General features: G+C 35.2%; 1 protein-coding gene across 1 annotated transcript; it reads right to left on the bottom strand.

Annotated features, from left to right (window-relative positions):
* Window positions 1–727: 727 nt before the first annotated feature.
* LOC133866548 (pathogen-associated molecular patterns-induced protein A70-like) lies at window positions 728–2,514 on the bottom strand. The gene has a single exon (XM_062303107.1). The coding sequence runs from the start codon at window positions 2,170–2,172 to the stop codon at window positions 1,210–1,212; it is 963 nt and encodes a 320-aa protein (XP_062159091.1). The 5' UTR covers window positions 2,173–2,514; the 3' UTR covers window positions 728–1,209.
* Window positions 2,515–23,850: the final 21,336 nt, after the last annotated feature.

Genomic DNA, 23,850 nt, shown 5'->3' on the forward strand with positions numbered 1-23,850 from the left:
AGGGAGCAATTTGTAAATTAAGCCAACCACATGGATCTCTGAATTAACTTAGATACCAGAGAGAGCGATTTATAATTTAAGCTAATCACAAAATCCAATAATAGAATTTTCCCTACTTATTACTATTATCTCTCTTTCCAAATTCCCATCTAATACTATTAGGTAGGTTTTCTCAGCGGAGCTCAGTGGCTAGAAAACAACATATTATAGTGAGCATAAATCATAACAACGTCTGATTCCTTAGTTTTTCTTTTTGACAAGTTATTCATAAACTTGATTATTTTAATACTGTATTAAATCAGTATCCATACAGAGTTAATAAAATATAAATAAAATAAAAGATACAAAACAATTGTTTCTTAATAGGTTACAATTTTCAACTCAATCACCTATCAAAATAAACCTTACGCTCATAATAATTGTTTCTTCTTCTTTTCTCGCATGCTATTTTTTGACAGACCTAAAAACTAAATTTTTTAAGCCATAGCCTCGTATTTGATTAAACTTAGATTAATTCAGATGATGATTTACTAACTACGGTTTTTAATTTTAACTTTTTACATTTCCTCTGTATCAATCTGATCTCCACAATAATAACATTGTGGATATGAGGATGTTTCAATTCAAATCCCTTTTATCAATTAAGAGATTGCCCATGATAATTGTGCCGTGTGCGTATAATTAGTTATTCATATTAATATTTTTAAAGAGAGCCCTTCTATATAAATAGGTTGTAAAAGTGATGTTTTATAGCCTTCGTTCAAACATTATCACATCAGCTAAAATTACCGGGTAGAATAGGAATGAAAGCAGCCAATCCATCACCTAATTAGGACATTTTCATCTTTTTCCTTCCTGATTTAGCCGGATATGAACACCCACAGTTGTTCTCAACCACCGGTGACTGCAACGGCCGGCTCCACCCTCAACCACCAGCGATTGCCTCCCACGGCCGCTCACCGTTGCATTGACCTTCGTAGGTACCAGAGAGAACACGTTCAACCACCGGAACCCGTCGCCAACACCCACTAGCGGAGCACTGCCACACCATCCCCCTCAACCACCGAGACAACACCGACCACCGCACACAGCACTGCAGGTAACCACGGCCGGCTCTTTCTTCTTTCTCTTGACCCCGATCATATACTTTTACCACCCCGAAATAGCAAAAAATACAAAAGCACGAAAAACTAAAACTTACCTTTAATTTTAACTCCCCCTGTTGATCATATCCTTGTACGTCATAATGGAATCCATCCTCTGCAACTTCAGCTGCTGCTTGAACCTATGGATGAAATCGTCAGCCTTGGCGTCCACCTCATCATCAACCTCTGTCACTCCAACCTTCCCTTCCTTCACAGTTGCCGGCCGGCGACTCTCAACAATATCATCCTCTTCGAAATGCGCAAACGCCGACTTGGCGCTCGCCGACTTCTTTATCTTCCTTTGGAGCTTTTCCAGCACCTCGCCGGATGCCGGCTTGGTATCGGAATGTGTTCGGCTAACGTGAGGGCCCCGTAGGCTGCCGTAAATCTCATCCATCGACTGTACCTCGTATTGATCTGCATCTTCGTCTTGGTCTGGGGCTTGGGATAGGGCTAAGGCTAAGGCTAGCTCATCTTCTGCTTCTTCGTCTTGGTCTGGGGCTAGCTCATCTTCTTCTTCTTCCTCTTCCTCATTTTCTTGGGGTTGTTGGAAAGTGTAATGCGTATCTGATTCGAGGGCTTTTTGCAAAATGGTTGTGGGGGAATTTGATGGGTTGGGTTCTTGGGATCGGTAATTGTAGGGGTTGATGGACTTGAGCATCCGAAGCATAGATGGAGATCTAGTAAGTTGTGGTTGCTGATCTTGTTCAAGAGTCTGGTTGAAAGTGTAATGGGTCTTCGATTCTGAGCTTTGGTCAAAGGTGGTGGTTGTTTCTTGGGATCTGTAGCTGTAGAAGTTGATGGATTTGAACCTTTGCAACATGGATGGAGATCTAGCGAGTTGGGGACGTTCTGGGTGTTCTTGTTCTTCTTGTTCTCGGTTGCTGTGTTTTTTGTTGCCTCGGCTTGAAGTAATGGCAATAGTGCCAATCATGAGGTTTAGGAGGACGAAGAAAACAGTCGATGTGAACCAGCTGTTCATGGAAGCCCAAATTGAAAGTATGGAGTCTACGGATTGTTCAAACATGATGGAAAGATGGGGTACTGGGGGAGTATTTGGTTGCTGGGTTAAGTGGCAGGGAGGAAAAAGGGAAGGGTGGTCTTTATTTGGATTTTTTGTGGATGTTATTACTTGTTTGTTTTGGGATATTCCTATATTTCTCTCAGGATCTGAATTCTGAAAGACTGGAGTAACACCTGTTGGTGTTCGATGGGCTCTCTAAGAACGGACAAAAAGGAGGGGTGGGTGTGAGTGAAATGTGAGGTCGTCGTTGTTAGCCTTCAGAGAGGGGTGAATCGTGATAACCTTGGAATTTGCTAGAAGAGAGAAACGTCTTTCCTCCAGATAAGTTGCTTATTTGATGTTTTGGATTCAGGGTTATGTCAAACTAAGCACTAAAAATATCTTAAAGATCCATGAGAAAAATACTAACTACTTGAGCCAAAAGTCAAATATCAAATAGTACAATTCAAGCCTAAAAGTCATGATGAATGAGTATTTGAGCTTGAGTAAAATCTAAGTCCCAAAACAGTTTATGATAGCCCCGTAAAGATCTTAAGAACGTACTATAATGAGGGTGATCATGATTATATCACAAATCGTCATTCAAAAGCAGGTATAATTTCTGAAAAACCAACCCCGTAAGGTTGTCCAACGGCCTCTTCCTGTTCCGGTCACTAGTCTCCCGGCCACATCTAAGGAAAAATTCATTGTAAAATAAAAATGTTTTACAAGTGAAAATATAAAGTACAAGTCCATGACTTAATGAGTTAGCACTTAGCACACATGAAACATAACATCAAGTAGTGAACTCAACAAGTTTATAAAAGAGTTATAAATCGCATACAAGATTGTGCAATAGGGTTATTGTTAGAATAACAAAGCAGAAAATAATAATAATATATAATATCACATGTGAACAAGTCATATCAATTCCCATGTGATCTATCTGTATGTTTAGCCTTTTTATAGGAAGTTTGTGCGTCTCGTGTGACCTCTAGTATAAAATCGGTACGTAAGTGAGGTACATAGCTAGCCACCATTAGTGAGGGGTGGTTGACCGCCCTTCTTTTTTAGGAGAATTCCTGAAAGGCGGTCGGCCACCCCCCTCTGATGGGAGGTTCATGTGAGGGACAATCGACAGTTCCCTCATTTGGTGAGGATAGTTATGAGGGTGGCCATTTTTTTAAAAAAAATTAGGGATGAAATTATATTTTTACAACCAATTGAGTTATCAGTTAGGCCACGTGTCAATCAGCGATTAATTGTAATGTAGATTCACATGTGCATTTAATGGTTTCAGTCAAATGACCTTGAGATAATAGTGAATAAAACCTAATATAACTTAAAAATCATAAACTTACTGAAACCAAAATGATGTTTTAGTGAATTTAATTAAACTTATATTATATTATGTGTGTGTGTGTGTGTGTGTATATAATATAAAATATAAAATATGTAAAGGGAATGTGGATGTAGTTATTAACCGCATTTGCATCCGCTTATGCGGATAGCGAATGCGAGCGGTTATTATCCGCCCACATTTTTACCCCTAAGAGAGATGATAAACCAAAATGTTTCTCTACAAATTCGTTGTATCATATTAATCATTTGTTGTGAAAGGTCTTTTTCTCAATCTATTTTTGGATAAGTTCAAACATATAAAAAAAATAGAAAATACACTTTACCCTCTGAAGTATCCACGCATTTGCATTTTGGCATCTAATGTTCAAAAATAAGCAATAGATCCCCCTAAATCTAGCCAACTTTGGTAAATGGTACATTTTGTCCATGTTGTCTGTCTGATTGTCTCTTTGGACGGAAAGGAGGTGAAGTACCAATTTTGCCCCTACCCCATTCAGCCCACGTGTGTGCCTTAGAAGTACCAATTTTGCATTTTCTTCGCCTTTTTCATTTCGACAATACCGATTTTTAGATTCTCGAGTCTATCGGAGTTCAAGAATTTGCACTAGAATCAGTTGTTATTACCGAAAACCTAGCTTCGTGGTCGCCACGAGATCGAGCAGAGTCCGAGAAATCGGACCCTTCAAGTCGGTGGAGCTCCGGTTCGTGTACTGCATTAAATGAAGCCATTGACGTTACTGTACTAAAAGAGAAGTTATGCAGCAATAGTCTCAATAGAGAGTCGGTCTTGAGCGAAATTGATTTACGAAATTAAAAAGTTTAAATCATTTTTCAAATCTATTAAGTGTGCGTATGGAATTGTAATTTCGTAGACAATAATTGTGATTTTAAACTAAATCGTATAACATAAATCATTTGAGAACTGCGTTTTTTAAAATTGCGATTTGAAAACGTAAAAATTTTCTGCGTCTTCAAATCTCAGATAAGAAGGTGTTTTTTTTTAAGACGTAAAATTTTAAAGGCTAATTTACGATTTTAAATGCTAAACTACAATATTACCAAATACTTAATTGAGTTTTTAAAAATCACTTTTTCAAATCGTACTTTTTGCTATTGCAAATCTAAACGGACCCTAAGCATTTTTAGTCAAACATAAATTATTTTCATATTGACTATTATTTTTGCCCTCATCAAACATTGAAAAATGTCAAAAACATTTTTCAAGAAATTTTACACCAAAATAAACAGGGAATTAGAAAAAATATATATAGATATATATATATATATATAAAAAGAAAAAGGGATAAATAGAAATGGTTATTTTAAAGTTATTTTTTTTCTTTTTCTTTTTTAATTTTCAATCAAAACTTTTTCATTTTCTTAATAGAATAGTCATTCCGCGTACCTAACCTAACCTTAAAAATAAAAATAAATAATAATAATAATAATAATAAGAATTAAAAAGCTCGTAGCAAGGTAAGCAACTTACTTTGTACATAGTTTTCTTTCGATTATTTTAAATGCATAGCTGAATAAGTATGAAGTTTGAACTCTTTAAGTTAATTTGATTTTTGGCCAAGTAGATGAAAATAAAGAATAAAATCTGTTTGTGAAGTGTAATAGAAACAGAATGACGAAATCTTGCGTCTATATTTTAAAACGCCGAACGTCTACAGCATTAAGGGGTGAAGTTAGGTGTCGGTGTAGATGTGTGAGAAATAGAAGAAGATGGAGATACTGAAGTTTCCTTAGAGTGAACTGCGAGAAAATAAATTTAAAGTGGAGTTTTAATGGTATTATGACAATGTTAGATTTTAGATCAGATTTTATAAAAGAGAGAGAGAGATGCGTTGAGCTAACAAGAAAAGAAGGTTGTTAATCTAGTGACTCAGTGAGATCTCTGAGTTATGATGCATAAATCTACCATTTCCAAATTCAAAAAGTGTGTCTGAGTTTTATGGCGAATTAATGATGATTTTAGAGTTAGAGAATTGGAGTTTTATGGATATTTAAACTATTTCGTTCTCCATATTGTTCGATAGTAGATCTACTATTTTTTAAGGTGGTGTGTAGATTGTTGTATATTTGAAGTGTGATAAAGGAAAGCCCTGTATTTTAAAAGAAAGATTGGACCTTTGGTAAAAAGATGTGGATTTTGATTTTTGGATGCGTACTAATTTGTGCTTAGAATAGTGTGTAGGTATTGAGACTATTGATGCTACTGCATTAAATGAAGCCATTGACGCTACTGCAACAAATGAGAAGTTACGCAGCAATATAATTGACAGCAACACCTTTTTGTCTTCGTCTTCAATTTCCTTTTCAGTTACATACAGGTAATTATTGTTTTAAATGAGACCTTTTCATTTCTTACACATGTACGTTTCTTGTTCTTTATTACCTACCATAGATGTACACAAGTATATATACAACGCCTGCCCAGCGTATTTTCTTGGGCTGTTTTCACTATAATTTATTTGTCATTATATGGTATCAGAGCCTACACGACTCACGTCTTAATTTTTTCAATGACTTCCTCCACTCAATCTGAGTCTTCATCCTCCATTGTCACCTCCACTTCTAGTCCCATACTATTAGCCAATCTCCATCACCATATCAGCCTAAAATTAACCCGAGACAATTACATGCTTTGGCGTTTTCTAATGACTTCTTATCTTGAAGCACATGAGATGTTTGGATATGTGGATGGCTCTATTATTTGTCCACCTCAACTTGTACCCTACCCCACTTCCTCCACTACTTTGGTCCCCAATCCCGAATACCAGTTTTGGGTTCAACAAGATAAACTCATATTGAGTGCTATTATCTCCACTCTGTCTAAAATTGTTCTTACCCATGTTGTTGGGTTACAAAAATCGCTTGATGTTTGGACTACCTTGGCGAAGATGTTCGCTTCCCAGTCCAAAGCTCGTATCATGCAGATTCGGCTTCAACTTGCTACCTTCAAGAAGGGTGACTCCTCTATTAATGACTACTTTCAAAAAGCCCAGACTTTGGCTCATACGTTAGCTGCCATCAATGAGCCTCTTAAAGAGTTTGAAGTTATCACCTACATGTTAGAAATAATTAAATAACAATTATTTCTTTAACCTAACATGCACAGCGGAAAATTAAATAGAACAGTTTTAGGCATACCTCCGCCTATTGTTGCTCAAGCACTCCTCCAGAACTTCTAAGAACAAAATTATGAGGTGTCTTCTAACCTATGTCTATTGCTTGATGGCTGTACTGATGGTGTACACAGGCACTCTATTTATAGGCTAGGTTAGGGACCCTTAAATGGTAAACACCGTATTGTTTCCTTCCATCAAGGAAACAATATTGTTAATTGATTTTTAAAATCAATTAACCGATTCCATATTTACGATAATCTAAATTAATAGAAATAACCATAATACCAATTCCATATTTACGGTAATCTAAATTAATAGAAATAATCATAATACCGTATATGTTTATTAAAAAATAATAAACATAGCAAACACCGTAAATGTGATATAAAGGCCACAACAAAAAAGGAATATTACATTCTCCCACTTGGACTTTATAACACATGACCATATGGTATTAGGTTCTTTAGTTTTGGCCAATCCTTTTATGGAATCCTCCAACTCAGTTAAGAAATGTTTCACACGAATCATGGTGGTAAAACCATTATAAAAGTAGGTTGTCCATTCCATGTATCACAATGTAAAACACTCCTTACATGAGTACCTTATGGATAATCAAACTTTATGAATGAACTTCCTATAAGTCATTCGGGTCCAACTTTATTTATCCTTATGGATAAAATAACAAATGTGCACAAAATCTTTATTATCATAACTTTATGTCTATAGACCAAAAAGAGACAAACCAAGCGAAAATGAATTAATGAGTCTCATATATTCCGCATGACTTTATTCTTTCTTTACCGGTAAACTTTAAGTCATGGGATCCGCAATCATTAATTCAGTACGTATATGCTCAATAGACCATTTATGTCTCTTAATGTTATCTCTCGTACTGAGATACTTGATATCGATTTACTTCTGCTTCTACTCTTTATTCTTATAAAAGAAGATTATAGTAGAATTACCGCAGAGTATCTTTATGGTCTAACTGTAAAATCGACAATATTGAGACTTTCAACAAAATGTCTCAACCATCATGCCTGTGTACTAAATTCATAGCACGCTAGAATTTTAGCTTTCTTGGTAGACGCAGCAACCATAGTCTGCATACTACATATTTAAGATATATCTCTCAATAAAAATATATATACCCTAAATAGACTTTCTACTATCTACACAATCAGTAAAACTCAAATCTGAATAACTAACCACCTTCAAATGGAAAGTGTATCCTTAGGTTAAGTTGTACTTCTTGGTTCCTTGCATATCCCGTAAGACTTTATTTGCAGCACTTTATTGACCCAATATTCTTATTTTCAGTCATATGGTTATGCATAATGCAAACGCTTTAAAAAACTTTTCATCTGCCCTTATTCCAATACCTTTTGGGACATTAATCTGTATTTAATTAGTCCCTCTTAATTGCTACTGAAGGTACATAATCCTTCATTCTAAATCTTCCCAAAACTTTTTTCAATGTAGGCCTTCCGAGACAATGTTAATATTCTTTATGTCTCTGTGAATCTCTATGTCAAAAGACATAAGAGGTTTCACCCAAATCCTTCATTTCAAAGTTTTGTGAAATGAACCTTATGTAGCAAACCTAAATCACCACTTGCAAAAACAATATCTACATATAGGACTAGAAAGATTACTGTACTCCCACTGACCTTAAGGTATATATACTAATTAACAAGGTTTTCAGTAAACAATAAAACAATTACCTTGTAAAAAGTATATCACCGGTGAGAGATCTATCACAGCCCATAAATAGAATTCTTTAATTTGCAAGTATTCTGACTGTTATTTTATAAAACGTTTAGGTTGTGTCATGTAAACCTCATCTTTAAGATCCTCATTCATAAATGTTGTTTTCGCATCAATTTGATGTAGCTCTAGATCGAAATGAGCTACTAATGCTATGATTATCTTGATGAACCATTCTTAGACACTGGAGAGAATGTTTCACGATAATCAATGCCTTCCTTATGAGTAAAAACATTGGCTACGAGTCTAGCTTGACTTTTGAGCAATGGATTTATCTCTTACTTCATGGCACTGAATCTCAATGCGGAGTTTTCTCCATTCATAGCATGTGAAAACAAATTTGGATCATCTTTATGTCCAATGTCAACATCAGACTCTGAGAGATATACAACATGATCACTAAGAATTGTTGATCTACTTATTCTATAGGATTTTCTTAATTCTACTTCATCTGCATTTTGTAATGGGAGAATAGATTTTGAACCTGTTCTGTATGAGTTGGTTGTTCTAGAAGTGATTGTGGCTCAGGATAATCAATCTGATTTTCCCTGAATACAATCAATCATCCTCTATGAGGAGGAGATTTGGTCAACTCTAGTGCTTCCTCAAATTCCAATTTATGTGAATGAGCACTCCCACAATTTTACAATCAACAACTCTAGGCTTATATGAAGGATAATAAAACATTAAAACCCTTTAAAGTTTACTAGATAGCTTATAAAAGATCCACTGGTTGTCCTTGAATCTAATTTCCTAAGGCGAGGATTATAAATCCTCTCTTTAGCAAGGCAACCCCATATGTGTAAATAATTTAAACTAAGCTTCCATCTATTTCATACTTTAAAAGGTGTCTTATGGACAACCTTAGATGGAATACTGTTTAACATATACACAACGGTCTTTAAAGCTTTACTCTATAAGGGTAATAGCAGATTAGTATTACTAATCATTTCTCTTTGTGTGTACCTACCTTAATACTCTATGCCTATATTAGATCTTATGATCTTCAAATTGTTTCTCCTCTTCTTCCTTATAGGTATTAAAAACATTCAATACCTCAGCTTTAATATTTAGAAGATAGAGATACATAAACTTTATATGGTCATCACTAAAAGAGATAAAACTATCTCTGACCATTTAGGCAATGAGTATGGAAAGGTTAACACCTTTCAATGTACATGATCTCAAGAATTTTAAAAGGCTCTCTTTGGCACCTCTAATGGTCTTGTTGGTATGCTTTCCCTTATGCAGTCCACACAAGTACCAAAGTCAGTAAATTACCGACTTTTATTTTCTGTATAGAGATATATTTCAATCTCCAAAGCCATAACAAGAGCATTTTTAAATTGTCAAAGACTCTACTTTACGTCAACATAAGTATGTAGAAACAAACAAATAATTTTGTTTCAAAAGTTGGGATGTAGATCAATTTTAAATAGACTTTAAATAAACCCCAAACCAATATTCCACCCATAAATAAGAAAAATTTCAATTTTTAACAAACCAAACTAGAAAATAAATTTCTAAAATATATGGAATATAAATCATTTTTGAGGTAAAAAATATAACTGAATCTCAAAATTAAACCATAGATCCCAACAACCTCAAATTATAAACACGTGTCATTCATTTAAAAAAAAAAAAAAAACTCTGCATTTGTGTTGACAACGTGGATTGTTAAACCATAATCAATCCACAACATATTTGAATGAGTCACTAAAAGAGATTCACGACATACTAGATATATGAGATTATCTTTATTTTAAGTCATTTCTCATACTTCACGCAATCTTTCTTTATATGCCCTTAATTTTCCTTATTGCATGAGAAATAGGTATCTTGATTGCCATAATACTTTATTGGCACCTTATTCTCATACTTTAAGTGTTGGGCATGATTGCATTTATCGGTCTTTCCCTTAACATGAGTAATCATGTGAACACTTTATAGATTCTCTTGAACACACATGGTTAGAAGTTCACTTACTAACCATTTATCCTTATGTGTATCAAAAGATAAAATTCTATACTTAGAAGAGAGAATTCAAAAAATGAAATAGACCAACAATGACTCAAAAATCTCAATCTTTAGGGACTTAAGCTAAGCTATAATATCCTTCAAACACTTTAGAAACTGTAAAAGGTTTGTCTTTAAAGCTTTTTCTATTAGGGTTCTGGCCAAGTTTTGTTTGAACTTACTAAATGTTCATAAACAACCTTTTATAAAACTTTGGCTCTAAAACATTCAGGAATAAATCCCTGATGACTTTAGTGACATGAGATTTCATGAACATCTAACTTAAGTGATTAAATCACTCCCACCGTTCATGCTTAATAATCTCACGTGGTGTACTTAATTCCGCGGGAGTAGGTGGTTTGTCCACATGAAGCACCAAAATTTTTAACACCCCAAATGAAAAAGCATATTAATATTTTTCAATCAGAAAAACATTACCATAATGTATTGGAATATGAAACTACCAAGGTAGAGTAATATGAATAGCTGCAATAACCCAAAAATAAATAAATACTTTAATGTTATGAATTAACTTTATTTTAAATTAGCCAATGCCAATTTAGATAGTAAATTTCAACCTACCTGTGGGCAAAGGTTACATCGCGCATGAAATTTGCTCTTTATTAATAAGACTAAAGAAAATTTAAATATTAATAAATAAAATTCTCCATACCTGTGGGCAACGGAGAGATATTTTACTTTCAATACTAAATTTGTCATCTTATTCTAATTAAGTCATAAAAATAAAAAACTTCCCTGTGGGGATAAGTAATTAAATTTATGAATTAATTACAAGACGATGTTAATTTTTCTATATGAAGTTCACGTGTACGATCTTTATGCAATTATTATAAAATCGAGATGTTGTGGCTCTCCCAAAATCATAATAATCATGCTGTAATTCATGAACATCTAATAAATCTTTATGAGGTTCATGCGTGTAATCCTGATGTAATTATCATTAAAATTTGGGATGCTGTGGCTCCCCAAAATCATAATGATAATTACGTGTGTGTAATCTTGATGCAATTGTCATTCAAAATTGGGATGCTGTGGCTCTCCCAAAATTATCATGATAATTGCTACTTCATTAACATCTAACAACTTTATAGATGCCCCCTTAATAGCCCCAGGAATATAACAAACCAATACTTAAATGGAGTAAACAGCATTTTCCAAGGTGCAAGTAGATGAGCTCCCAGGAAAGTGAGGGGGGTCACACCGGACACACTTAAATCCCAAGACTTTCCTTGCCAGAACTTTCCCCGACATTGCATTCTTAGATATTACTGTAAACACACCAGTATATATAGTATTGTTAATTATTCTTAGGTCTAGGCATCAAACAATTTATATTTAAACAATATAAATTCAACAATTAAAAATATATTCCTCAATTCAGATATTAAATAAACAATTATTTTAATACACAGTACTGTAAATAATAAAGGGAATAAAACCTTAATGTGAAAGCATAAAACCAGGCTTAGCTCAATGGTTTGAAGCTTGTCACTTTATGGACATGAAGCTCCCAAGTTCGAACCCCATATGAGCCAAATCTTTTATTTTATTTAAATGCTACTGTAATGGGCTACTATATTGGGTTGGGCTTCTGGGTCACAAGATTCCAAATGGGCTACTGTATTGGGCAATTAGGTCAACCCACTTAATCGGCCCAAAACTACATGGGTTTTAAAAAACTCCACCCAAAAATATATCCAACCCAGAAACTTTAATGGGTCGAAACCCTACCCAGTCACCAACCAACCCGACCCGTAATGTTCCAGATGGGTTGAAAACCCTAAAAATAGAACTCTAGCCGCCACCCCTTTATGAAAAGAGAGGTGATTTCCGTACATCACATGTACAACAAGTGTACAACACCCCTCTCATATGGGGTGAGCCCCACACACTGTGGAGCCCACACCATGTGAGAGGGGTGTTGTACACTTGTTGTACATGTGATGTACATTTATCATTTTCCTTATGAAAATACCCATAACAAGATTACAACAATTCAAAATTAGGCAGTATATCACAATACACAGAATAGTGATAAAACAAAAAATAGTTATATCAAATTTATGGGTTTTCACAAACAGTACGTGAACAACAAATATTTACAAAATAATCGCTAATGCGTTTCTATCATTTCACAAAAGACGAAATATTGCTCAAACAATATTGACAAACAGAAGTGAACAATACCAAATAGAATATACTTGATTCAATATTGATAACAAAGAAAAATACTTGATTTAATATTGATAAAGCATAGTAAAATTATACGCTAAGCAAAATAGCACAGAGGATGGCTCTGATACCACATGTTAGAAATAATTAAATAACAATTATTTCTTTAACCTAACATGCACAGCGGAAAATTAAATAGAACAGTTTTAGGCATACCTCCGGCCATTGTTGTTCAAGCACTCCTCCAGAACTTCTAAGAACAAAATTATGAGGTATCTTCTAACCTATGCCTATTACTTGATGGCTGTACTGATGGTGTACACAGGCACTCTATTTATAGGCTAGGTTAGGGACCCTCAAATGGTAAACACCGTATTGTTTCCTTCCATCAAGGAAACAATATTGTTAATTGATTTTTAAAATCAATTAACCGATTCTATATTTACGATAATCTAAATTAATAGAAATAATCATAATACCGATTCTATATTTACGGTAATCTAAATTAATAGAAATAATCATAATACCGTATATGTTTATTAAAAAATAATAAACATAGCAAACACCGTAAATGTGATATAAAGGCCACAACAAAAAAGGAATATTACACTACATTCTGGCTGGGTTAAGCACTAACTATGACTCATTGGTCACCTCAGTAAGCACTCATGTTGATCCTATTTCTCTAGAGGATCTCTATGGGCATCTCTTGACCCATGGACAACGAATTGAACTCCATAATACTACTCTAGACATCTTTTCCTCAAGCGTGAATGTGGCCCAACGTCACTCCTCAATAAATCACGCTTCACGTGGCTCCTATAATTCACGTGGTTATTCTTATGCTGGACGAGGAAAAGGACGTGGGAAAGGGCGGGGTCCTTCTTCACATGGACACTTCTCATCTTCTAATTCCAACAATCGGCCCATGTGCTAAATATGTGGTAAGCTTGGTCATTCTGCTGCTAAGTGCTACAATCGTTTTGATCATTCCTTTCAATGTTACTCGCAAGGTCCATTTGCATATTTAAACTGCCCCACATGTGGCTTCTGATCCCTCATGGTATCATGATACGGGCTCCACCCATCACTTGACGAATGACCTTTCCAAACTTAACATTCGTGCGGATGAGTATACGGGCACTGATCAAATTCGAGTTGGCAATGGGCAAGGTTTGCAAATCTCACACACTGGTCTTGGTTCTCTTCCATCTCATAGTAACAATTTCTCATTAAAGTCTTTACTTCGTGTTCCACAAATTCAGAAAAACTTGATTTTAGTTAATAAATTTACTCACGACAATCAAGTTTTTATTGAATTTCATCCTACCTATTTTCACGGAGATTGCTGCTCCAAGGCCCGAGTAAGGGTGGTCTATACCCATGGCCCTCTCGATTGTCATTCTCTCGTTCTCCATCAGCTCTTATTGGTGAACGGGTCTCTGTTGATCAATGGCACTCTCGATTGGGTCATCCTGCTTTGCGGGTCGTTCGTCGTTTGCTTACCTCTCATCAGCTTCCTGTTACGTCAAATAAAACTATTGCGGTTTGTTCCTCCTGTCAGCTTGGAAAACTTCATAAATTGCATTTTCCTGTTAGTCCCTCTGTGTCGACTGGTCCTCTGGACCTTCTCTCTATGGATGTATGGGGCCCTGCCCCTCTATTTTCCAATAATAATAAACGTTATTTTCTCTGTATTGTGGATGATTTCTCACGTTACTCTTGGGTTTTTCCTCTTACATGCAAGTCAGATGTTATTATTGTGTTTACTAATTTCAAACGGTTGGTGCAAAATTTCTTTGGTCATTCTATCAAATTTGTACAAACAGATGGGGGAAGGGAGTTTATTCCTGTTCAAAAATTACTCAAGTCCCATGGCATTTCATATCGTCAAACCTGCCCGCATACTCATCATCAAAATGGGAGTGTGGAGCGCAAAATTCGTCATATAGTTGATACTGACCTTGCTCTTCTAGTACATTCTCATGTCCCGTTCAAATTTTGGGATGATGCGTTTGATACGGCTTGCTATCTGATTAATCGCTTACCCTCCGTTGTCACTAGTGTGTCGTCTCCCTTTGAATTACTCTTCAATAAATCTCCTGATTTTAATCTTCTCAAAGTATTTGGCTGTGAGTGTTGGCCATATCTCCAGCCTTATAACTCTCACAAAATGTCTTTCAAATCTTTGTCTTGTGCGTTTTTGGGCTATAGTAAACCTCACATTGGCTATATATGTTTGCATATTCCAACGGGTAGGGTTTACATAGCACGTCATGTTATTTTCCATGAGACAAAATTCCCTTTTCAAGTGCCTTCAATGCCAGTTGCTCCCTTGGAACCAGCCTCTACCCCTTTGCCAGTTACCTTGCGTCTTACCCGTGTCTCTCCAACTTTGTCCCCACCTATCCAAGTGCACAACCCATCTGTGTCTGCTTCTTCTACCAATTCTGTGTCCCAAACTTCTCTAGACTCAGTTGCTCCTCCCTCTCCTCCCTCACAATTACCATTGTCATCTCCATCTAATGACCCCCCAACTCGTATGCACCCCATGGTCACTAGAGCTTAAAATAATATTCATCAGCCCAAACGTTACAATGATGGTACTGTTCGTTATCCTTTGCCTCGTGCTTATACTACCTCTCTCATTTGTGATGATGTTGAGCCCACTTCCTATACTCAAGCTGCCAAGAATGTCAAGTGGAGGGCTACTATGGCAGAGGAATTTAATGCCCTCATCAAAACAGGGACGTGGACTCTGGTTCCAAAAACTGCATCTATGAATATTGTTGGTGCTAAGTGGGTCTTTCGCATTAAGCGTAAGGCCGATGGCAGTATTGACCGCTACAAAGCTCGTTTGGTTGCAAAAGTTTTTTATTAGCAAGAAGGTGTTGATTATTTTGAGACGTATAGTCCTGTTGTGAAACCCATTATTATTCGTACCGTACTCTCTTTGGTTGTTTCTGCAGGTTGGTGTATTAAGCAAGTTGATGTGAGTAATGCTTTCCTCCATGGTCATCTGCAAGAGACCGTCTACATGTCTCAACCTCCTGGTTTTGTCAATCCCATGCATCTTGATGCGGCATGCCTTCTCAAGAAAGCTTTGTACGGTCTTAAACAAGCTCCACGAGCTTGGTATCACAGGTTAAGCTCTTGTCTTTTGGAGTTGGGGTTCCAAGGTTTGAAATCTGATAGCTCCCTATTCATTTTTAAATCTGCTTCAGTCACTATTTTGGCCCTAGTGTACGTGGATGATTTAATTCTAACTGGGTCAAGTTTGGATGCTATTGATGAACTCCTTCATAATCTCTCACGTGACTTCCCAATGAAGGATTTAGGAGAACTCAATTTTTTTCTTGGAATCTCAGTTGCTCGTGTTCTTGAAGGTCTCCATTTGTCTCAATCACGGTATATATCTGATCTATTAGCCCGCACGAAAATGTCAAATGTCAAGCCCATTACTTCTCCCATGGCAGCAACTACATCTCTCAGTCAATTTTCTGGTTCTACCTTCAGTGATGTTACACTTTATCGAAGTACTGTGGGAGCGTTACAGTATCTCTCTCTCACACTCCCCGACATTGCTTTTGCTGTCAACAAAGTTTCTCAGTTTATGCATGCTCCACGTGATCTTCATTGGTCTGCTGTCAAGAGGATTTTGCGCTACTTAAAATCCAATATTGATCACGAGTTACTAATCAAGAAGTGTTCCTCTCATCAATTATTTGCTTACTCTGATGCGGATTGGGCTGGATGTCCTGATGACCGTAAGTCCACATCTGGATACTGTGTTTTTCTAGGTTCCAATCTTCTATCTTGGAACTCTAAAAAGCAACCAACAGTCTCCCGCTCTTCCACTGAAGCTGAATACAAAGCTATTGCAAATGCCGCTGCTGAACTTATTTGGCTTCAAGCATTATTTCGAGAACTTGGTGTATTTCTCTCTTTTGCCCCTATTTTATTTTGTGACAATATTGAGGCCACCTATCTCTCATCTAACTTTGCATTTCATGCCTGTACTAAGCACATATCCATTGACTACCACTTTGTGCGAGAACGTGTGGCATCCAAAACTCTTGTGGTGAAATTTTTATCCAGCAAAGATCAAGTTGCTGATATTTTAACTAAATCCTTGGTGCCTCATCGGTTCAATCAACTCAAAACCAATCTCAACGTGTGCTCTCCAACATTGCGATTGCGGGGTGTATTGAGACTATTGATTCTATTGCATTAAATGAAGCCATTGACGTTACTATACTAAAAGAGAAGTTATGCAGCAATAGAGCTACTGCATCAAATGAGAAGTTACACAGCAATTGACAGCAACACCTTTTTGTCTTCATCTTCAATTTCCTTTTCAGTTACATACAAGTCATTATTGTTTTAAATGAGACCTTTTCATTTCTTACACATGTATGTTTCTTGTTCTTTATTACCTACCATAGATGTACACAAGTATATATACAAAGCCTGCCCAGCGTATTTTCTTGGGCTGTTTTCACTACAATTTATTTGTCATTATACTCTCACGTCTTCTCCTTCACACAAACCGTAGAACAGCTCCTCTCTCTCTCTCTCTCTCTCTCTCTCTCTGTTTCTGCGTTTCGTCTTCTTCCACTGGTATGAAGCATCTATTTTTGAGATCCCTATTATTTGAGCATAAGTTCGACAAAATGTCTCTGTAACTTGATATCCATATTGTGACTATACTGCAAGACAAGCTTGATTAACTTCTTGGTTGGGGTGGATAGAAGTACAAAAGGATCCGAAATCTTGATTAACTCCATACAGCCATTGGTAAATAAACAGATCCGAAATATACTCAAAATCCAACATTTAGTCATCAGGATCAAGCAAGTACTTCTCATGATGCACAAGTAGACAAATGGAGCCCAAATGTAGTTCGAATTTCCCCCAGTTGAGTCCACCATGTTAACAAGTAGACAAATTTGTGTTGCTCTGTTCTTGTGTATGTATAAATACATGCACTCAAAGTGTTTGTCAAAATGTCTCTATACAAGTTGCCTTATAATAAAAGAGTACTTGAGTTTACTGGACAGAAATGGTAAGGGGAAGAAAAATGGAAACGAAACCATTGGTGGTCTGTACGAACACACGAACCGTTACACGCATGAAAGCATCATTTGATGATGATGATGATCCTTCTGAAGAGGCACGTCGGCTTCCTGTATAATAATATGTTCTGTTTTCTTTCTCATTGTTTGATTGTCTCCCTTCTAACACGAGGACTTAAATATTGTTAGAGCACTTTCAATAGATTATCTATTTGCAACTTTAAGCTAAAATAAATAACAAAAGTGCTAAAAAGAGATTTCATCTGCTTATGTATTCCAACTCTATAATAGATTTTTCTTAATTCCACTAATCGTGCAACTCTACAAGTAGAGTTATACTATTCACTTATCTATTTTTTTTTTATTCTTTATTTTCATCTTTTTTGCTCTTTTTTTTTTTTTTTTTTTTTTTTTTTTTTTCCTCCTTGACTCCAGATCTTCCCTTTTTTTTCTTCCTTTATAGTGGAGATCTAAGGGAAAGTGTGTGAAGTAGTGGAGTTATCAAGCGAGACCCACATGGAAAAAAAAAATACTATAATAAAAAAAATTAATGAAAAATAATAATAATAAAATAATATAAAGTTAAAAAAAAAAAAAAAAAATCAGATGTATGGTGCATTTTAAAACTCATTAGCTAAACTAAATAAAATTGATTTTGTTTAGCTATTATAGATTGAGATATACATAAGCCATTGTGAGTACTCTTATGAGCTTTTGATATTTGGTGATGGAATTTGTAAAGAAGTAACAATAAAAAATAATAAAAGACAGCTTGGCACTTTAAGGGGCCAAATCCTCCTCTAGCACACAGTCACGGGTTTTCTGACGATAATATTCTTGATACCCATTATATTAATGATGCTGAATTTAAATACAAAGGATTCAAATAACTACCCGCAAGAATACTGTAAATAACTACACACTACCCATAACATAGGATAACTTCTATGATTGAGACCCACTAATACTTAACTTCCCCTAAGACAACTACCCACTAACAATTATTACCCATTAACAATTACCCTCAATTACGTAAATTACAACTACTAAACATATTAATTCTACAACTACTAATTAAATACATTAATCATGATTTGGCCCATAACAAACTCCTCCCCTTCGAAGCACTTTGCCCACAAGGTATGGTGTGAATGGATCTATTTCTAACTAAATTCAGCCTAGCCCAAGCTATTAGCCATTCCATACGTGTCCTTTCAAGTGATTGAGAAGTCGATCTTTGCTCATCATCAACTTCATTGTATTCACTGGTTGGTTGGACAAGATTCTCTTCATCCTTGAGCTTTTTGTCATCTTCAATAGCTGGATCATTTCTTTGACTGCTAAGAACAATGATTGTATTGGATGCAACAATTATTACTGATGACGAATCAGAATTGGAAGAAGACATTCCAACAAGGATCGTCCCTTTCGGCTGAACTTGTGTGGGCTGTTGTTAATGCACTTCATCAATTTCTTAGCTCTCCACTTCTATCATTTCTTTGTGCATGTGACTCAATGTTTCTTTTAAAATCTCCTATTCTTGCAATCTGGCTAGCCCAAATGCTGCACCTATTGAGGTTGGTTTCAACATGGCAACAGTAATTCTTACCTCCTCCTTAAGATTACAGATGAACATACGCAGCCAAAACTCTTCAGTCGAACTTATGAAGATTCCAATGGATAGTACCTTGAATAGTATTTCGAACTGTGATCGGTACTTCTCAACTGTTGATGTTTGTTTAAGATTGATGAGAGCTCTAATAGGGTCATCAAAGGCACTTTTTTCTCTAATCGTAATCATTGCTTCTACTAACTCAGAAATTCATGTAGCTTTTGCCATTGTCGCAGGAACCTGGCTCTGATACAAATTGTTATGGGCCTAGATATTTGGTGATAGAATTTGTAATGAGATAACAATAAAAAAAAGTAATAAAAGACAGTTTGGCACTTCAAGAGGCCAAATCCTCCTCTAGCACACGGCTATAACCTCACGGTTTTCTGATGATAATATTCTTGATACCCATTCTATTAATGATGCTGAATTTAAATACAACTAATTCAAATAACTACCCACAAAAATGTTGAAAATAACTATCCACTACTCACAACATAGGATAGCTTCTATGGTTGAGACCCACTAACACTTAACTTCCTCAAAAACAACTACCCACTAACAATTATTACCCATTAACAATATATTAGGTAGCACATGCTGCTTTGTTCGAAAAAAATAATTACCCCAAATTACTTAAAGTACAACTATTAAACATATTAATTCTACAACTACTAACTAAATACATTAACAATGATTGGCCCATAACAGTCTGATTGTTAGTACACTTTTTGATTTGCAAAATAATGTCTCATATCTCTACAAGTAGAGTTATATAATTCACTTATCTATTTTTGTTTTATTCTTTAACTCCACCTTTTCTGGTCTCTTTTTCTTTTTTTTTTTTTTTTTTTTTTTTTTTTTTTTTTTTTTTTTAGTGGAGATCTAAGGAAAAGTGTGTGAAGTGGTGGAGTTATCAAGCGGGACCCACGTGGAAAAAAATACTATAATGAAAAATAATATAGAATTAAGAATAGATAATCGAATGTATGATGCATTTTAAAACTCATTAGCTAAATTAGATAAAATTGATTTTGATTAGTTATTCTAGATTGAGATATACATAAGCCATTGGGAGCGCTCTTAGGGTCCGTTTGGGTTTGCGATTTAAAATAACGATTTTAAAATGTACGATTTGAAAAAGTGATTCTTAAAACCGTAGTTAAGCGTTTGGCAAAATCACAGTTTAATATTTAAAATCGCAAATTAATCTTTAAAATTTCACATTTTCAAAAAAGCATCATCTGACTTGCGATTTAAAAAATCAGATTTTCTGTGTTTTAAAATCGCAATTTTTAAAAATGCAGTTTCCAAACGATTTATGTTCTGCGATTTGATTTAAAATCGCACTTATTGTCTAGAAAATCGCAATGTCAAACGCACCCTTAGTCTCCATTAACTCTTTTCTGTTATTGTTTATGCTAATATGGTGATTGCTTGTTTCTTGTTCTTCTGCCTGTTGCCTTTTTATTTTCTTCTTCTTCTTTTTTTTTTAATTTTTTTTTTTGTTTATTCTGTACAACTGGGAGACATGAATGATCAATTCCATGAAATAACGAAGAAAAACAAGACTTTTTTTTGTTGTTGTTTACTAGCAAAAACATGAGCAGAATAAGAAGTGTAAAAGTAAAAACTCGAGTACTCTTTTTGTTAGGTTAGATTAGATTAGCCCTAATGACTTAACAATCTTGAGTGTATTCTTTCATGTAATAATCTTTACATTTTCTGCCAATAGAAGGGATTTTTGTACCCTTTATTTGGACGGAATCCAACACAGTTTATGTTTGGTTTGCGAAATTTGATGTTAACTTTTGATTTCTTACTTATTGCTTCTCTCGCTTAGGATTGACACCATTTTGGTATTGTTTGTAGATGGATGAAAAAATTCTTCCAACAATTATGGCCGCAGTTGCATCTATCTTAGAAGATACTAGATCTAGGAGATTATTACGTCGGGAACCTCATGTTAATTGAGAGTATGAAAGAGGAATTTATATGGATAGTATTATTTATGAAGGCAAGTAAGATTGTATTGATCAAATAAGAATTGAGTCCTATAGCTTTCTTTGAATTCTGTAAAATTCTTGTTGATAACAACCTCATACGTGACATGTCTATTAAGGAACAAGTGTTGACGATTTTACACGTTATTGGGCATAACGTGAGGTTTCGATAACATATATGTTATTACAATCAAGTAAGATACTAATTAACTTGATTGTAATAACATAATATGATTGAACTTGGATGGCCGTAGTACATTGGCCAAAACTTTGCAATATTTGTGGTTAAACTTGAATGGTAATATTTATGATTGAACTTTTGTCGGTAATTTAAATTTATTGTTGGATGTTATTTATGGCTCTCTCAATTTGAAAATATATGATTATTGTTAGTCAATGTGTATATCTTAGTTCAACATATTTTTTTAGTTTTTTATTATATTATTTTACGTTAATATTTTTATGTTGTGAATAAAAAAGTATTTTTATAAGTTAATATGATTGAATGAAAATATAAAAAGTATTTGTGATTTTCTGTATATGTCAAACACCGAAAAATGTTTGCGGCGGAAATCATTTTTCAACATTTTCTTGAAAAATGATTTCTCTGAAAATATTTTCAGACGAAAATCATTTTACGCCGAAACAAACGGAACTAAGTGAATTGCTAAAAAATGTCCCTCTTTTATTTAAAATGTTCTCGTCTAGTCATTTATAGTCTTTTACTCAACTGTCTTTTTATAAATATTCTAGAATTTTTATTCTTTAACTATGAATCAGAGTCATCAGACCATTCAAAACTCTTATTGTCCATTTGTCCCTATACTTTATTTTCTTAAACCTCTATGATACTTTTAGAATCCTCTTTTGATAATTAAAATCCTATTCAAAATCATCGATCAATTATTTCAATATACTCTCACAATAAAACTAAAAATCCTTAATCCTTGTAGCCAAAAATCCTTACTCAAATGTAATGCCACCATAACCTTTAAAACATATTTGCTCCTCAAATAGGTCACAAGTCCCACTTATGCATCCATAAATTATTAGTTTGACTTTTCTCAAAAATTCCATAATTTAGATAATAATTTCTTAAAATTTCATAAGTCGTCCTTATCATCAAAATTAAAATCACATTTCTAAGGGTAAAAATCAAGCTATTACACACACATATACATTCATCTATATAATATACATATAAATATTAAAGATAGTATTGTAGTTGCTCAGTGGAAAAAAAAATAAATAAAGTGTGTTCCTTCATATTTCATATCCCGTTCTCTTATATATATATATATATATATATTTTCCATTTTCCATTTTTTTTTGTTATTTTATTTTATTTTTAATGTAAGTGACACGCGTCACACTTTGATTGGTGTTGATGTGGCACCAGGGGCGAAGCTACATAGTAGCTTAGGGGTGTGGCCCCCCAAACCACTATGTTTTCCTAAAAAAAAATTTTATAATTCTTTAAAAATTAAATTTTTACCTCCTAATTTTTGTTTATTTTTTAGTTTTGCCCCACTAAATTCTAAATGGTAACTCCACCCCTGTGTAGGGGTGAGCATGGGGTCGAGGGGTGGTTTTTCGCCATTTTTGGCCCCGCCCTACACCCTTGTGGGTTGCACAAATCCAACCCCTGAAATAAATGTAAGGGAAATCCATGCGGGGCAGGGGTGTAGGGCAAAAAACACATCAATGCCTTCAAGGAGTTCAAGCCACAAAAATTTTCTGTAAAAGCCTTCAAGCCACATAAACCCAAAAGCCACCAAATCAAATCAAGCACAAAAACAAACCCAAAGATTGGCGCAGTGTGAAGAGAGGAGAAAAATAAAGAGAAGAAAAAATGACTCGAGGGTAACTGAGTTAGGGTTTTGGTGAAGGACTGAAGATTGAAGATGATGAAGTCATGAAGAGGCGAAGATCGGCACAGTTAGGGTTTTGGTGAAGGACTAAAGGTTGAAGATCGGCGCAATGTGAAAAGAAGGGGAGGGTCGGGAGGCTGAGACGCTAGGATGAAGGGCAACGACGGACTGGAGCTCTGGAAGTGCAAGAAAATAAAGGAAAAAATTATTGGGGGGGGGGGGGGGGGGTGGGACCGCGGTGTTAGGGTTAGTGTTTTAGGAATTTAGGGTTTTATATATATATATATAATCAGGCGAGGTGGGCGAGGTGGGTCGGGTCCCTGGGGTTTGTTAAAACTCCAATCCGCAATCCACCCTGCATCGCACGGATTGGTTAAAATCAAACCCGTACCCGTAAAAAAAAAAAAAACACTAAAAACCATGTTTTTAGGGTTGGGTGGGTGGGTTTTTGCTCACCCCTAGCCCTGTGTGGCACTTTAACGAATTTTCTTAACTTTTCTAACGACATTGGCTAATTTGCTTTTTTTTTTTTTTTTTTTGCTTATACAATGGATTGATTAATCATTTTTTTAACTTGTGGAGCCATTTTTAAAAACCTCAAATCACCTTAACCAAAAATGCATTGACCTCTTTTCTTTTTAGGGTTAAATACCTTTCAAGTACTTGTGG

The sequence above is a fragment of the Alnus glutinosa genome, chromosome 4 (assembly GCF_958979055.1).
Source record: "Alnus glutinosa chromosome 4, dhAlnGlut1.1, whole genome shotgun sequence".
In the NCBI taxonomy this organism is placed as follows: domain Eukaryota; kingdom Viridiplantae; phylum Streptophyta; class Magnoliopsida; order Fagales; family Betulaceae; genus Alnus; species Alnus glutinosa.

Excerpts from the sequence above, each read along its gene's own strand:
- LOC133866548 (XM_062303107.1), bottom strand. The coding sequence starts at position 2,172 with ATGTTTGAACAATCCGTAGACTCCATACTTTCAATTTGGGCTTCCATG.